At 39.0% G+C, this 16,896-nt stretch overlaps 1 protein-coding gene across 1 annotated transcript in view; it reads left to right on the top strand.

The window, feature by feature from the left end:
* VWDE (von Willebrand factor D and EGF domains) overlaps positions 1-16,896 on the top strand; it is a 97,958-nt gene that overhangs the window by 3,538 nt on the left and 77,524 nt on the right. Inside the window, exon 2 of the mRNA XM_009994980.1 lies at positions 3,324-3,463. Within this exon, the coding sequence (XP_009993282.1) occupies positions 3,324-3,463 (140 nt within the window). The remainder of the gene's footprint in view (positions 1-3,323; positions 3,464-16,896) is intronic.

Genomic DNA, 16,896 nt, shown 5'->3' with positions numbered 1-16,896 from the left:
CCCGGCCCCGCCCGCCCCGCCGGTGCCCCCGGCAGCGGGACGCGCCTGCCCTCCCGGCTGCCGCTCCCCGTGCCCGGCGGCTTCGTTTGCACCTATTCAACATCCCCACAAAACTGAGCCGGAACATTTCATTCTGTGCCCCAAAGCCTTTGCTGAGGTGTTACAATCAGCATCTCCTGCTGGAAATTGATCTTTTCTGTTTTCTGAAATGAGAAAGGAAAACAAAAAAAGTAAAGAAAGCAAAGTTCCGTTGGTCTAACCCAATAGCTACGGGTGTTATCATGTGCGTTTTGCCTGTATAATTATCACATCAGCCGTCATCTGGTACCACATCAGATTTTTTTAAGTTGCTCATACCAGAAGACAAGGAGTTTGCACTTCCTGCTGGGCCCTCTCTTTTTTTAAACCCCAGATGGTTATGGCAGAGCACAACTCTTATTCTCTATCCAGCGATTTCATTTGTTTGTTCAATATTGCCAGGAATCTCGTCGTAGGGGGGGAAATCCTTGTTTGGTTGGTTGGGTTTTTTTAAGATTCCAGTTAAAGCCCAGAATTCATATAAATTTCCCTTTCTCAGAAAACGGGAAGCATTGTACTGGTGTTTTTCCAACACCATGCAACAACCACCCAAAAGGGTCAAACTCACTTCCTGCTTGTCCTTTGTAAATGATTGGTTATGCTGGCAGGTACTTCCAACATGAAAATTGCAGCAAATCACTTGTTTTCATCTGATACTGGTAGGAGATAGATTAATCTGTACAGGATACAGATAGGTACAGCTCAAGCTGTCAATATATAAAAAATACATTTCAGAGAGGGTTGTGTTTAGGTCTACTATCCTACCTGGATTAATTTTGAGGCTCATGATTCCCCACTAGTTTCTTTCCCCATTTTCACAAGCAGAGTGCAAGCATCCACCTCTGGGTAGATCTGGGCTACCTCCATAAAGGAGAGGCAGAGCTAAGCACAGCAGAGCAGCTGGAAAGCTTCTTTGGAACACACACACACACACAAAGTTTCAAAAGCACCACATCTAAGAAATTCTTTGGACAGTCTTCCCTGCTTTCTTTTTATACTGTCTGGTACAGTTCAGCTGAGTTGAGGGAAAAGATGCCATCACAATAAGGTACCTACTACCACCTCCCATTTTGGTGAGCATCCTGTTATCAGCTTGCCAGACAGAGATAGGCACCTCTGTCCCCACTGTTTAATAAAGGAACCTGTGGGTGTTTGGTCCAGTTGAACATGTTACAGACCACCTTCACCAGTTCACGGCCAATTATTTTATCCCTCATTCTGCCAGGGCTGAGAACTTGGTGAGGCTGAGTCTGCTTGATAAAGCTTTATTCCTCCCAAATGAGACACGTTTCTCCCAACTGTTCACCATGTGAAGAAGAAGAAAAAAAATAATTAGAAAAAGCAGCCAAAAAATTACAGCAGTGCCAGTTTCAATATGGTATCAGATGTTTTGAAATATTCATAAGTAGTTTCTCAGATGTGCCCTTCTATCTATGCCAATTGTTCTTTTCACATTTACTCACTTACACCAACCTGGTTTTCTTCTCATTTAATGCCTTTTTGCATTCTTCTGCATTAGTTAGCTTTAGGTGGTGCTGGTAGACCTTACCACATAGTCTATAATTGTATGGATTTACTATTTCTTCTGAATTTGGCAAGTTGCACTCACTTTAGAAGTGTGCTGGCTTTTGCCAATACACGAGCTCAAACCAACCCAGTGTTATGCAGCTTCATGTCTCCTACCTGTTCTGCCTCTCTTGCTATGCTAAGATTGTTTGTACACAGATTGCACAGGCCAGTTGAGTCAAATTTGTATCTTATTTTAGCTTTAAATTTTCAATTGACAGACCAAACACTACTCTAAGCTGTAATCTCCCTCACTCTCATGAGATGCACGCTAAAGCTGTTTGTTCAGCGTTGGCTGTGCCCAGTATCACACATCAATGGATAAAGGTTAGAGACACAAGAATAGTTTAATTGTTTTGTCTTGGAGGCACAAATCAAGTTAGTACTGATGTCAGGGATTTCTCATGCCCAAGTTTGCCTTACAAAGATTGTGTGCTATGTCATCACTTACTGGCTGCTAGCAAAGAAAATCTTGGACTGAAGCTTGTATTGCATGTGCCAGGGTATGTGTTTGTACTCCTCAACATTCATTTTTGACTGTTTGCAAATCTTGCTTTTGCAGTCTCACTACTGTTATGTAATTCTGTCATTTTCTGAAAGTGGTACTGTCTTTTGTCACGATCCATCTCCATCTATTTTTTGTTGCAAAAATGACAACTGACATTGTTAGAATTACACAGATTGTCTTAGTGTTTCAAAGTATCAAAAGCTTTCTAACATGCAATTACTCAAAGGTGAAATTTTGGAGAAAAAAAATAAAAGTATCCTAGGGTTTCTACGTTCAGGAAGAATATTTAAAATTACTTTTTGTGTGTTTTGCATGTTGCTTCACATAGTAATAGCAGAGGACTACAAAACAACATTTGAAAACTTAGGAAAAACTTTGACATTTAATTTTGCTAATTTACTTCCAAAGCATTTTGTTATATTGATTAAGGGATCTTTTTTCCTTCAAGTATTGTTCTCACATACTGCATACACTCAGGGATGGGTGTGTATGCACATATGAAAAAACAGAATGCAATGTACTGGGTTCTGATTTTTGTACCTACTTGCAAGAAATCAAGGTGTTGTTTCCAGTGATGCACACACAGACCCCAAAAGGTCTCCCAGAAGCTGAGCTCCAGCATCTTGCCAGTAAGAGTAACTTTCAATATGGATTGTTTAAGTCCTTCTACAAGGCTGATGCCCTGCATTGAACGACGAGTTTCAGGAACTAATAATGGAAGGAATGAAAAAGGAATGTGAAGACAGTGTTCCCTTCTACAAAGTTTATCTCTACTTCACCACATATGCCAAATACTCTACCTCAACAATGGGATTACAGATACTTAGTTTTTCCTCCAGTTTCACATTACAAAGTTTGCTGTACACAGAGTATGTATGTCAAAAGCACACCCTTGTCCAAACAATTACAGAAGTCAACCCCTATTCTCATTTGTTCTGTTGTTTAATTATGAAACAATAGTTATTTCAGATTTACCCCAAATACCGTAAGTCAGTTCACAGATCTGAGATAAATTCTTATTTCCAATATACTTAAAAAAACCCCACTAATAAAATATCATGGATATTGCATGAGCAGAAGGGGAATTAGACCCCATAGCTTTAAAAGCCAAGTTATCAAAACCAGACTGTTGAGTTATGTTACCACTTGCTAATTCTCTCAATTTTCTTAGCGTCCCTCAAGCCATTCTGCTCTGCAGCTCAGCTTCAACAGGAGAGGCTTTAGCAAAGCCAGAACATGCTGAAGAAAGACTGAAGTCCACCTTTCCTCCTTACTGGCACAAGTTTGAGACACAAGGCTACCAGATGAGAGGTATGCAGGATCCCAAACAGTCCCTTGAGACAGAAGTAGTAAATCCACCTTCACTTTCAAGATAAGAGTCTGGTTTTAATCCTCCAAGACCAGAGCAAATAAAGGGCCCTAGTGTGTAGCTTTGACGTAGGTAACTAAGGCAAAGAGAGGGTAGGATCACAGCTAGGATATGTGCTCCATTTGGCAACTGGCTGGCTCCTACCTATGCCCTGCTCTGCTTGCGTGAGCACCTGCTCCCTGTGCAGGCAATGGGGGTTCTTCAGTGGCCCCCACCGCTCTCAGTTGTGTAGGTAAGGACATAGTGTGTCCAGCAGATGAGGTGCTCCAACCCTTCAAATACATTCTTCATGGTGCTGCCTAAGGAGGACTTGCAGAGGATGAAATCTGAATGTTGCCTTCAGTCAAAGAATCTAGGCAAATGTTTTTGATACTGGGGTATTGAGAAGTGAAGTGTCAATTATTAACTATGTTATAGCTCCCTGCATTTTTTTTGTGTGTTTTTCCTTTCAAATATTCAATGATCAGCATAAAAGTTCAATATGCATCTCCTACCCCCTTCTAGGAAGCAGTGCCCCTGAATTCTCAGGGAAGAAAACAATACATTCATTGTAGCTGATTTCAGTGGTAGATATCCATGGAGTAGGCCAGATTCTCTATTTCAGGCAAAACAGTTGTAAGATAAATGTAACTATGAATAAAAACAGGATTTACATTTATTTACATTTTCAGAATAACACAGATCCCAGTAGTAGTAGAGCTGCTTTTTAAATAGTATCTCCTCATTAAGAGATTCCTGCAAGTATTGAGCTGAGTACCTAAAATTAAATTTTTCATCACACATTAACTTATTCTGGATTTGGAAACCACATACTGAAAATACTTTTTTCTAAACATTCGTTGACCTTTATGCAAAAATTTAAAGCACAACACCTTTTCAGTGTTTATTTCACTGACCCTAAATTTTTACTTAGATCACTCAGATATCTGAAACAGAAAAGAAGGGAAGTGTGGAAAAGAAGAAAAAGAATCCTGGTTTTCCAACTTTTTGAAAAAATATGTTTGAAAGTTTCTTGAATTTGGTACACCAACCTGGGAAAATAAACATTTTAAAGATTTTCTAGACATCTAGTTCTTACCAAGCTCATACAGGCGAGTATTTATACCTCCCACTTGTTTTCTTAAAGCACAAGTGTATTATTGTTAGACTTCAGCTAATAAAAGGCTAAGGTGGTTTCAGACTCTCTGAGAATAACACATTTGAGAATTATTAATTTTTTAACCATGTGTCAGCTTTTATGTATTGGCCAAGTTAAATTATACCTGTACAAAACACTAAGATCTCTAACCAGAGTCCTATCACAGCATTTGAAAATTAATACTCACAGTATTGCTTCAGTTTGAAGATGGCAGTAAAGTTTCCTTGATCAGCCTTCCCAAATTAAGTGGGTATTTTCTAAAACCACTGACATTTATTTGGGATCTGCCTATGGCATTTAGCAGACCTAAAACTGAAGCTATCTGAAAGAGAACAAAGGCATCTGACAATCTGTTTCTACATAAGGGCCACCAGTTTTATAAGAATAACTTCTTCCTTCTATCTGAAATATTGAAAGCATACTAATTCACTAAAAAGATGCTGAGATCTGCAACCCTGCTGGAGGCAGCTTCTAAAATAGTTATCTTTCAGTAGCACGTGTTCAAAAGGAGGTTTTGACGTTGCTCAAGAGATCTACAGAAAGATCTATTTTAAATCAAAGCTTGGGACTGATTCCTGTTTTAAGAGTTTGAGGCATACTTACTGGAAAAGGACTCAACCTCACTCTTCTCTGTTGAGCACTATGCACAGAAAGCGTGGACGTGCCTTGACATTAAAAGTTGTATCGTCCACGTAACATTTCTTTGAAAGTTGATTTCACAAATCTAAGTGATGAGGAAAGATGAGCAACATTTTGTTAGTTTTTTCTGCCACTCATCAGGAGAAAGTTTTTTTCATGAGAAAGTCTGAAGAACCCATATTTCATATCAACTCCAGTCTGATTAGCAAATCAAGCAACTCCGTCAGCCCAGGACTCCAAGGAAAAAACTACTCTTATGGGAATCAATACATCTTTTTAATGTCTTGCTTTAAGGAGCATTTTATTCTAGAGAAGGCATCTGTGTCCTCAGGGACACAGATGTACTACCTTTGCAGATCTCCTGACTGATCTCCTGACTCCTCTTTCAATTTGTTTGTCCACTGAAAAAGGGCAAATAGCAGATAAAGTGTCAGGTAAAATGTGTAATTGATGTGAGACAGTGAAGTGTGCAGATTATTTACACGCTCTCAATCCTAGCTAGTATTAGGCATAGTTCCCAGAATAAATTAATACTCTGGCTGCAAAAAAGGAGGTAATGGCTACAATATTTATTGTCTTCTCATTTCCTTCATGTCAACATTACTCTAAATACTTGTGCTCCCAAACAGAACTTCCAGAATAAACAAGCTGAACAACTGCAAAGCACCCTTTAGCTTCTCGCCCAAATCAATAGTTCAGGTCTTCCCAGTTTTCCCTGGGTTTGCAGTTTATCCTGCTAATGTAAATCCCACCCCACTATCCTGGTGCAATGCTTTGAGGCTTCTGGCACTCTACTGTTCTATGTTTCTAAGCTTTGTTCCTGAGCTTTCTTGACTAGATTAGTCTAGAAGCCTAACATAGATGTTACCTCCACCCACCATTCCCCCTTCCTTCCTTTAGATATCTGATGTCTAGGAGTACATTTCTCTTTTAAAAATAAAATCCTGAACAGGACGACATTGTAGATCTGTGATAAACTGTGTGGTACTATGAAAAAAGCAACTCTCCCCTCACACCCTGACAAAACCCAGATCAATAAAGTCAATACATAAATTTGTTAGATTTTGTGCTCTTTTTTCTTCAGTGACACAGTGACACAGCAACACAGCACTGTGCACATGGGCTGTGTGCTTGAAATTCCAGATCTGGAAGTCACTTAAGGCTTTGTCCAACTCTTTCCTGATTCAAAAGAATCTTTTTCCTTACTCGATGCAATATTATGTGATTACATAGCCCCTGTGTGCTTGGGCTTATGGTTCACTCAGGGCATGACAGCCAGCTTTGAGAGGCATTGTCAGAGGAAATTTTGATACATTATTTTGAAGTATAAGAGGCCCATTATATTCTCTTTCCTTTCTTGCCTTTTCCACAAGGCCAATTTCCCTTGCTGGGAAAAGAAAAAAACCCTTGGTGTCCTTGGACTTCCTCTGTTTCCAGTTATTTTCACCAGTGACACTGTTTGTTATTTACTTTCAAAGGTACATAACCATCAACAAGAACAATTATCCTCTCAGGAAAACAGGCACAGGAACATATCTGTTTACAGCTCTGTGTTTTTACTTTCCACTGGCTGCCAGATGATTGCAGTTTTCACGTCCATCTCTTGAGAGGAACATCCAAGGAATATCACCACTACTTAGTTATTATCTTCTTCAACTGCGTAGGAAGCAAGTGAAAATAAACTGTTGCTCTTTGCAAAGTAAAAGATGATAGGTAAGGAGTCAGCTGAGAAACACGTTATTACAGAGAAGTTTATTGTGCTAAGTATAATTTTAGTACAACCTACATAACAGGCACTTCCTTGTTTTATTTTTCCAACTAAGAAAAGACCTCTGTGGAGGAAAAGTAGCACATCAGTGTTTATAAAGCTTTATGTTTTAAACAGTTACAGAACACACCTTTTGTTTTTCATGCCCCGCTTTTTGGTTTGCAAGTTGAGGAAATCCCATGGCACTCCAACCACGCTGGCTCTTTATGAAAAGAGCCATGTACAAGCATCCTGCAGCAACAACGGCCTTTCCGGCTGTGCGCATCCCCTGAGGTCATCCCCCATGGCTCCCTGTGGCTATCTCTCTCTATGGCCTCCTCTCTGCTTGTTGTCCTTCATCACACTGTGTACAAAATTTAGCCTGAACATGAGCTATATAGTGGTTGGTGGAGAAGAAAAGAGGCTGTTAGTCTCATCTAAATGAAAAGAAGTATCCCAGAAAATATTTCACTTAGGCTTCACTCCTTTATTTAGTTTTGCACAGCTCTCCTATGTGTCTTTTTGCATGTAGTTAGTGCCTTTAAGCACAGTCCTGTGCTTAAAACAAATGAATATTTTTCTTCCTTATATGAACTAAACAGCACATATCTGTATAGAGTTAGGTAACAGAAATTGTGTTATTAATGTAATAAAAACACACTAGTGCTATCACCATTGCGTGATAAAGTATCACGGAATGCTCAAAGCAATGTTTAATGGAGCGTAGAAGTGTATGGCAGAAAATTATTATTTACATTTTTTCCAGTATGTTAATTTTAATTATGGTCAGTACAAGATCTTTTATAGCAACCAAATCTGTTATGTTTACCAACTTTTGCAAATCAGGTCTCAGAAAGATCTTAATAAATTAGTTACAATTCTTTACACTTTAGATTGTTAGTCTATTATTATTCAGGTTGATTGTTTCATGTCTTCTTATTATTTTTTTCCACAGGAAAGGCATAAAATTTAGCATTTCAAGGACTTAGTGTGACAAGGATATAACACTTTCAGCATGACCAGTGTGGTCTTGGGACATTTACAGTACCTAAAATCTGCTGACCATCCAAGTACTCCATGTGTATGTGATTTTCTTGTAAAAAGTACGTGTTTGTGATGGAGGAAGGATATGGAAGAGTGTCTTTTAGTTGAATTTAGGCATACATTCATGGCAAGTAAAATATAAACAAAGTTACAGAAGAGTTGATAGCTTAGATTAGGAGTCTTGTGTATAATTCAAACACTGATTTTAATCTGCATGGTAATCATTCACATGAACAGGATCTCAGCTCAAGAAATCACAGGACACATGGCTAAGCCTAGCTTGAAATAGAACACCTTTAAGAAGTAACATTGAATTTGGAATATATGGGTAGTTAGGGGGGCAGAGGATGTCCTGAACAGAGACCCTAACATTTTTGTGTTTAATAAAGATATATAGGGTAAGTTCTATACATATGCAAAACATTAGTTTTGATTATGTATAGTATGTATTGATTTGTCTTTATAGAATCAGTACACATGGGTCTGAACATACTTTTTTGTAACATTTCTTCTGATCATTTCTGAGAAGATGGTATTTACAGTTAACCTGTAAGCCTGCTTCTTCCTTTTAGTATTTCAGAAAATACCCAAATTCACTCTCTGCATGTATTTAAGCTGTAGAGGCTTTTATAAAGCCATTCTAAAGGAACAATCCAATACTGCTGCCTAAAATGAAAAAATTCATCTCCGTAAGCCTGTTCTAAAGTACATTGACTGGAACAGATTTCAGATCAGTGACATTTTTGGTAATGGATACTGGTGATTTCTTGTATGCTGCACTATGAGGTGTCAACACTGCAGATAACTGTGTGCTCAAATGGCTGACATAGCTGTCAAAAAAGGTTTATTGGGCATCTTCACTCCCACAATGAGACTGCAAAAGTAAAACGGATGCTGAGTCATGAGAACACCACTTCAGCCAGTCCTTGATACAAAAACTATGCTCTCTTCTCTCTGAGGCTTAAGAGCTTTGTGAAGCATGTCAGGGGAAATGGTGCTCAACCTCAAGGGCAAATATTGCTGAAAGGGAATATCAGCCTGTCTTTGGGCTCTGAAAGAATTGGGGTGTGAAATGGAGGGACAAGGAGTCACTAAACTAGGGGTAGATTGAAGAGCTGCCACAGCACTCTGCGCAAGTGAGAGCTTTTTCCATGTGTGCCTATGAAGCATTACAATAAGAAGTGATGTGCAGAGACACAGAAAAAGGCTGGTGACACAGCCCTCCAGATGGGCTCTGCTGGATGCTGGAGTGCAAAAATCCAGCATTGCAGCTGGGGCAGAACTGCCCTCTGGAGAGCATCTAAATCTCTATTTTGTATGGCAGCATCACCAGCTCCTTTGGCCCAAGCCACTGCATTGTACTGGTAAGCCTAGCAGGGTAATGGAGGCATCTAGCTGCACAGCTGGCTAGCAATGCTGTATCTGCCCTTCACAAAAAAAGAATAATAAAAAAATGCACAGCTGGGTGTCACACCCCTCAGGGAATCTGGAAGCAAGATGTCTGTCCTGTCAGTAGCCATAACGCTCTTTAAGCTGCTTCCTAGCAATGTTGTGGCATTGGGAGAAAAAAAACCAAAAACTTTACATTTCTTCATAGTGTTTTTAACAGGAACAATTTTTCTTATTTATATATTGCACATGGTAACAGTAAATAGCATATGTAATAATTACATCAAAGTAGGTGAACAAACTGAGCCAGGTTTTCAAGGAACTCTTAGATTCACAACTCTCAGTTCAGGATATGCCTTACTGTGTATTTGGCAGTTAAGAGCATTATCCATGCATAGATTTATTGCAGGTACCTTAATTTCCTTAACAATTTTTGTACCCCAGAGGCTGTAGGAGCTTGCACTCTCCTCACTGCACAGCAGCCATGTGTTTTTTTTCCTGGCTGGTCGAATGCAAGAGTTAAGTTGCCTAGGCTAGGGAATTAGTGTCTGTAGCACATCAGGATATCTCACTCCCCACTGCAAGCAAGCACAAGGGGCTATCCCTCTATTGTGGGTCAGAATGAAGACATACCTCTGTCACCCACATTTTTAAAGATGAGATGTCATGCACAGAGGTTTAAGGCAAATAAATTCCTCTTTTCTTCAGGAGTACTGGAAATACCTCCATGTGTGTTACAACAGGTCAAGTTTACCTGCAAGAGCTTGCCTGAAGCTGTTTGCCCTCACACTTTTGGGGCAATTAATTTACCTGATCTGTAGAAAGACAAAGTCAACAGCTTTCCTTTGAAGGACTGTATGTGCATCACTTCATTACACTGTGACCCCTGTTACTATGGGGAGGCCTAGCTAAAATTTTACTATTGTCCATGATTAACATTGATACAATTCTATTATATGATGATTATGTCTAGTGACAAGAGATTCAAATTCTAACAACCACTGGCATCCAAAAAATGGGGAATTTTCCTGAAGACTGGGGACTTCCTTCTTTCCAAACCCAAATTGGAGGAACTCCATATTACATACAACTGTCTGGACATGCAATGTAATTGCTCCCTGACTGGTAGAAAGCTCTCTTTAACAAAAAAGTATGCCTTTTTAAGTGTTAAAATCTTGCAGTTTTTCTTTTTGCTAAGTGTTGCACCTGGGAGATCCTGGAGAAACACCAAACTCCACAGCAGTCTGAACAGAGCTATGCGATCATTGCTTAAGAGAATCTTACTAGTGTCCCAAGGTTTCCACAGTGGTGTGTAGCTAGCTCACTGTCTTTTGGAAAAGGTGCAATAATCCAATATGCAATTTTCTCATGCTAAATCACTGTGTGTGGGGTATTTACTGTACAGCTTACGTACAGTTTAAATCTAGAGATCTGAGTCCAAATCTAGCTCTGGATATGCCTCCAAAGCCCTCAAGACACGTAGTCTATGATTAAAAAGTGCTTCCCCCTGTTACATGCAACACCTCCCCACACTGTTTAGAAAAGGAATTGAAACTATCAAACCATGTTGAGCTTTCAGCAGTCAGTCCTACAGTAATTAGTCTAGAGCAAAGCAGCTGTTCTGTCAAATGAAGAGGAAGCATGGGAGGGTTCATTTTGGCACTGTCTGCTGATCACCAGCTCTTGGGTAGAGGATAGGGACTTTCCAAAGCAACCTCATGATGGCTCTCAGCCTGTCTAGTTCTGAGGAGTGTGATGGGCCGTGTAACTTCTTTTACCTCTAGATAACTGAAGGACTGGTTAGAGGAAAGAACAAATAAATTGGAAGAGTCGGTATGTAATTTTTAGCAACACAGCAAGACATACAGAGAGGAATTTGTTAAGTCTAAAGAGATAATCATTCCTCCTGTGTTACTTCAGAAATCAGGACCTAAGGGAAAGAGATCAAATACTCCCTAAGTCAGGAAAAGTGCATTTAGTAGTCTTCTGTTCCATGCTAGTATTTGCAGTAAAAAACATATTTTGCTAAAATACTTTAACAGCATTGATAAAATGGGGTGTCTGTGCCAGGTTTTGTATTGCTTGAGGAATCTAGGCCTGCTTTGTGACAGTGGGCCAGGGCTCTCAGAAAGCTCATATCTGACCTTACAGGACAGACACAAGACACTGCTCAGGACCACTAGTGGGTTCCATAGTATATGCAAGTGAACACATTTCTTGGAACCAGAAGGCTGGTGTGCTAGTGTGGATAATGGTGTGGAGTACCTATTTGCTTTCTTTTCAGCACCATGCTCTTTAGGCTGGGGTTCTTGTGAAAGGAAAGACATTGTCATTAAAATACAGTTATTATCCTACAAGGTCACATGTGGCTAGTATCAAACAAGATGGGAGAAAATGTAGTTTTTCTGCAAACTATTTTCAACAGTGAGAAGATCAAGTTTTGCCCTGTAAGAAGTTTGCTCTAGACAAGATGGAAGCAGAAAATGGTATATTTCATGGACATTTTCTGTTCCTCTTGGGACTCTGACAGGCATGCAAGCTGCATGGAAGGGCACTATAAAGTGGCAGTAGCCCAGAAACATTGAAATAGAGGTGTATTGGAAGCTAAAAATAGTGTCCTAACACATTAAAAGCAACACAACTTTCCACCTGCCTTAAAAAGCTGCCCACTATGGCCCTGCTTTGAGTGGGTTTTACTCCCCAAGACTAATCTCATTCAGGAGATTTAACAAGTGGAAGTACAGAACATCCTGGCTATAGCAGCAGAGGACTCTGCTTACACAAGAAGCACAAATTATTCCACCAAAGGTCACTGTTACAACAGAGACATGGTCATTGCTTCTTCTCACTCAGATTATCAACACCGCAGCACAGACTCAATGCTGCAATGCCTGCATGGGTACACTGAGCCCATGTAAAACAGAGTCATCCTGGATGGTGCAAGGATCTTGCTTGATAGCAACCTTTCCCAAGTGCAAGCCAGCATTAGGAAAGACCAGCCAAGCTATCTACATTTCTTGCCTTGGACTCAAAGAAAGGCTTGGATTTATTAATTTTCATTGGGTGTCAGTGTGCTCCCAACCTTCCCAAATCAATGTAATTATGGCTTCTGTCAGCACCCGTCAATCCTTTCTTATCTAAGACCACAGGGGAGCAAAATCATGTTTGACTTCTGGATGAGACTAGATCCAGTGTCCCTGCTCTTGCAGAATGAACACTCACATCTCTCCCTGCCCCTCCCTGGTGCAGATGGCACTGCTTTTCCTCCACAACATCAAAGAGCAAAGTGTGAGCACTGCTCTGCCTGCTGTGCCTCCATCAGCAGAGTAGAGGTACATCCAAGCTCCAAAATGAAACAGGAGTGGCTGTCATCATAATTATCTTTGACACGTTCATCAGAGAGCTCATTCTCAGATGTGTTTCAGACTCGGATCAGAGCACAACACATTGAAATGCCTAGGGATATGTGTGTCCAGGCAATTCACGTGTTTTACGTGTGTGCATACTGACTTGCCTCTGTTCAGCAGAGTTCACAACTCAGAATCTGTCATCACCTACACTGGTTCCCTAAACAATTTATTTCCCCTCAACCCACTATTTGTTAATCTTCAGTAATGTTAATGAAAGCTGTTTTATAATTAAAATAGAAACATTCTTTTAATGCATATTTTTACATTTAAATTTTTAATGTATATTTATAAACTATGAAAACATCCATCCAGTACCTGCATATTCTGAAATAATCTGTGCCTTTGAACAGTTTCATATGGATATCTTAATTTCTACAAATGAATTGCTGTGTGCAGTGCTGTATAATTTTCCACGAAAGGCTGAGATAAGAACATGTTCCCCAAGAGATTCTCTTTCCAGACTCCATCAAAGGCAACAAGAGCTGGAAACAATTATATTCTTGGAAATCTAAAGGAAACTGGTGGTATACGTCACTAGATGTCCAGTACAATGATGCTTCCCTTAGGACTTAATAGCTTTCTTCTCAATTTCAGCTATTGCAGGGTCCAAAAACCTCTGAAATAAGTGTAATCCAGGAATAGCAGTAGTATTAACAACAGCAACAATAACAAGAATAATAATGATACATTGTTAAAAGCTTTTGATGCAGATAAAAGCAGGAAGTTGTCTTTTAATCTGACTAACCATAAATGAAACTGATTTAGGTGGCATGGGATCCTCTAGTAATAGCAGCTGTGGATCTCATTTTCTTTCACAAGGCTTGTATGTAAGAAATCTCCTGTCAGAGTCCTTTTGCTTTCCTTTCAGTGATTCCAGTCCAGAATCTGAATGTATTAAGCAAACAGTATTTATAAGCTATAGGACAAACTGTCTGGACTCAAGAATCTGAATATTTTATTGTTAATCAGATAGGATTCAAAACAAGGAGCACCCAGACATACACAGAGGAAAAAAAAAAAATGTTCTGTCCATGGCCTTGCTGTGAAAATATAAAGAAAACAGTGGTTTATGCTACCTGGTATGTATGGGTGTGTACTTTAACTAGTGTGAAGTTAATTATTTTCAAATGAGCTATCCCTAAGAGATAAAGCTATAGAAACTAAAAGGGCAGACATCCCACTATGGTTTATCTGCCACAGTAGGAATGCAGATATGGATTATTTTATCTAAAATGAGAGAAGCAGCCATTGGACTTGATTCAGTTGCCTGGGAATAAACCACCATTACAGTGCTGAAATTGCAGATTTATCAGCAAATCTACATTGGCAAACAGATTTTTGAGCTGATAATCCCGCTTGTATCAGGTATCCTTCTGAGTGTCTTTGCATAAATGAACTGCTGTATTTTCTGTCATCTGACTCTGTTGTTCAGAGCTAGGAAACAGACTTTCTCTGATAGATTGCTTTTTGGTTGTTAAGGTTCATCTGAGGCCACTTCAGCCAACTACATGGCTGTAGGGAGGTTCTACACTCATACTCCTGGTCCCTACTGTTCACATACTGATTCCTATTTTTTTTTAATCACAGTGAATGTACATGTTGTCAAAGACTTAACTGTGTTTAAATGCTGTGATTTTAACTTCAGATTTAAAGGTTCTTTAGAGTAACTTGTCACAATATTTAGCTTCATACTGCATTTGAAAAGGAAAATACATTTTAACATCAGATAAACTATCATGGCTAGAACCAAGAACAATGAAGTTAACTGAAAAGTAGAAGTTGCATGTAGGATTAGATACGGTAAAAAATATACTTGAAGTATTTATGTTTAAAAATGCAAGACTTAGGCATTTTAATTAACTGTTAAGTAAGTTATTAAGAAGTCAAAACTGTTGAGCTACCTAGAGTTATGCTTTTCCATTACCCTGAAGTTCTTTGTTTACACAGCTCCAATCACTGTTGTCATGATCTCAAATGAGTCCAGTGTCCTCCTATTACAGTACAGGTAAGGAATAATAATATTAATGGAACATCCTTCTAGAGAAAGGAGCTGTGATACTAAAAACACAGGGGACACAATTTAGTGGAATGCATATGTTGTGTGCCTTGGAATTAATTGCCTGGAGTTATTTGCATTATTTTTCAAACCTTTCCAGTGAATTTAATTAATCATTAACTTATCCTTAAGCTCATTACAATGAGCTGAAGAACGGGAGAACTTATGAGAGGGCTAAAGGGAAAGCTGAAGAAAGGGAATCATTTAACATCCATCAGTGACATACCATTTTTTAGAAACATACTCTCATTTGGAAGCAAAAGTGATTATACATTCAAAGGAGATAGCGTTTTAAACAACTGGCAATGTTTTCTGCCAGAAATGGTGAGTTTGGCCACTAGTAGTGCTGCTCTTCACCAAACACATTGTGCAGAATCAGACAAGTGTAGGACAAGATAGGACACCAGCACATTGGTCTTAAAATCTTTCTGAGATGAAGTATTTTAAAAGGATGAGTTTGTACCATCAGTTCATTTTTGAAAAGCAGTTTGCTTCTTAGTGTAAATCATTTATATTAGACTACATTGCCAGGTACACAGATAGGACTGACAGTTACCCCCCATCTTCAAAGGCTGAATGGTTATCATAAAACATCTGATTTCTTGTGAGTCACAAGATGGAAAATCTATAACCATGATGTTCTGGAGGTATCAGTATCATCTGAATGAATAGGAAGATACATTTCTTTGATTAACTGTACAAGATAAAATCAAAATGGTGCGGTTAGGCAGCAGGATGAGTACCCTGTGAAATCAAGGAGGGAATATAAAACAGTGTGTGAAGTTACATGTTGAAAACCTGACAGTAATGAATGTTTAACTGTGGATCGATTTGTGTGATGCACCTCAGAAATGTATAGGAGAAAGCGCCACAAGGAGAAGGAAAACACTATGCATTAATAATTTACATGTTTTATTTTTTGCCCTTCTCTTAATACAGCCATTTTTCTAATTTTTTTTTTCTGTCTGCATTCTGATTTCCATTTAATGAAGCATTTTCCATCAGCCTGAATAGTGAAAAAGGGACTCACCATCAAAGTGAACACAGAAATAGCCTCTTTTTGTTTTTATAAGATCAAGCCTATACTTAAGAATTTTGGACCAGTACAGCTAGTCCTAAAGTACATCTTTTATTTAGAGATCTTGCACTGAGATTGCTTATTTCCTTTTAAATTCTTGACAATATACCTCTAAGGGTTCTTCCCAGGAGACGTTTTAGTGGAAGGAAAGAAACAAAACAGGAGGGTAATACTCCCTGTAGAAGCATGTCCTTCATTCTACCGAATTTGAAGTCCACAGCTTGCTAAAACTAGCTGGCCTGAAGTTTCAGTTGTCTGAAAAGTTAATTATATGTTGAAGCAATTACACAATATGCACTATTTTCATCCAGACCTAAATGGAGATCCCCTCTACCTCTGGACCAAGTCTTGTGGAGAGTCTAAGAATGTTTTGTTGTTATCAGGAACTTACTTGGGAATTTTTGGTTGCAACTTGTTTTGCTTTTTTCCTATTTCTTTTCAGATGTGCTGACTTATAATTACTTGTTTCACTCAGCTAGAATTTCATCAAAGAAAACCATTAGTCCTGAGATGAGAGCACTGACTGGTGACACTGAAATCCCCAGACCAACTGCCAAATTTGTAATAAGGACCTGAAATTTTATTTCACCCTCACAGCTAAATTCCTTGGTCATGTAGTTATCAAACTTTCTCAAATTAGCTTTTGGAGCCAGTCAAATTATTGAAGCATTATTTTTTTTCCTGATATGGTTTGGGGAATGTTCTGAAACCTTGATAACTTTTCCTAAAATAGTGTAGATTATCTTGGTGTAAGTCAGGGCCCCTAGAGTGGTGACCTTAGAAAGCATATCAGAGCTGCAGGACAAACAAGTTGGGTTTTTTTCCCTTCCACTGATCTAAGACACATTTACTTAAAAGAGAGAAGTTTTGTTCA

The sequence above is a fragment of the Chaetura pelagica genome, unplaced genomic scaffold (assembly GCF_000747805.2).
Source record: "Chaetura pelagica isolate M959 unplaced genomic scaffold, ChaPel_1.0 scaffold12, whole genome shotgun sequence".
NCBI lineage: Eukaryota > Metazoa > Chordata > Aves > Apodiformes > Apodidae > Chaetura > Chaetura pelagica.
The sequence above is the reverse complement of the archived record's forward strand: the minus strand, read 5'-3'. Positions and strand labels throughout refer to the sequence as shown.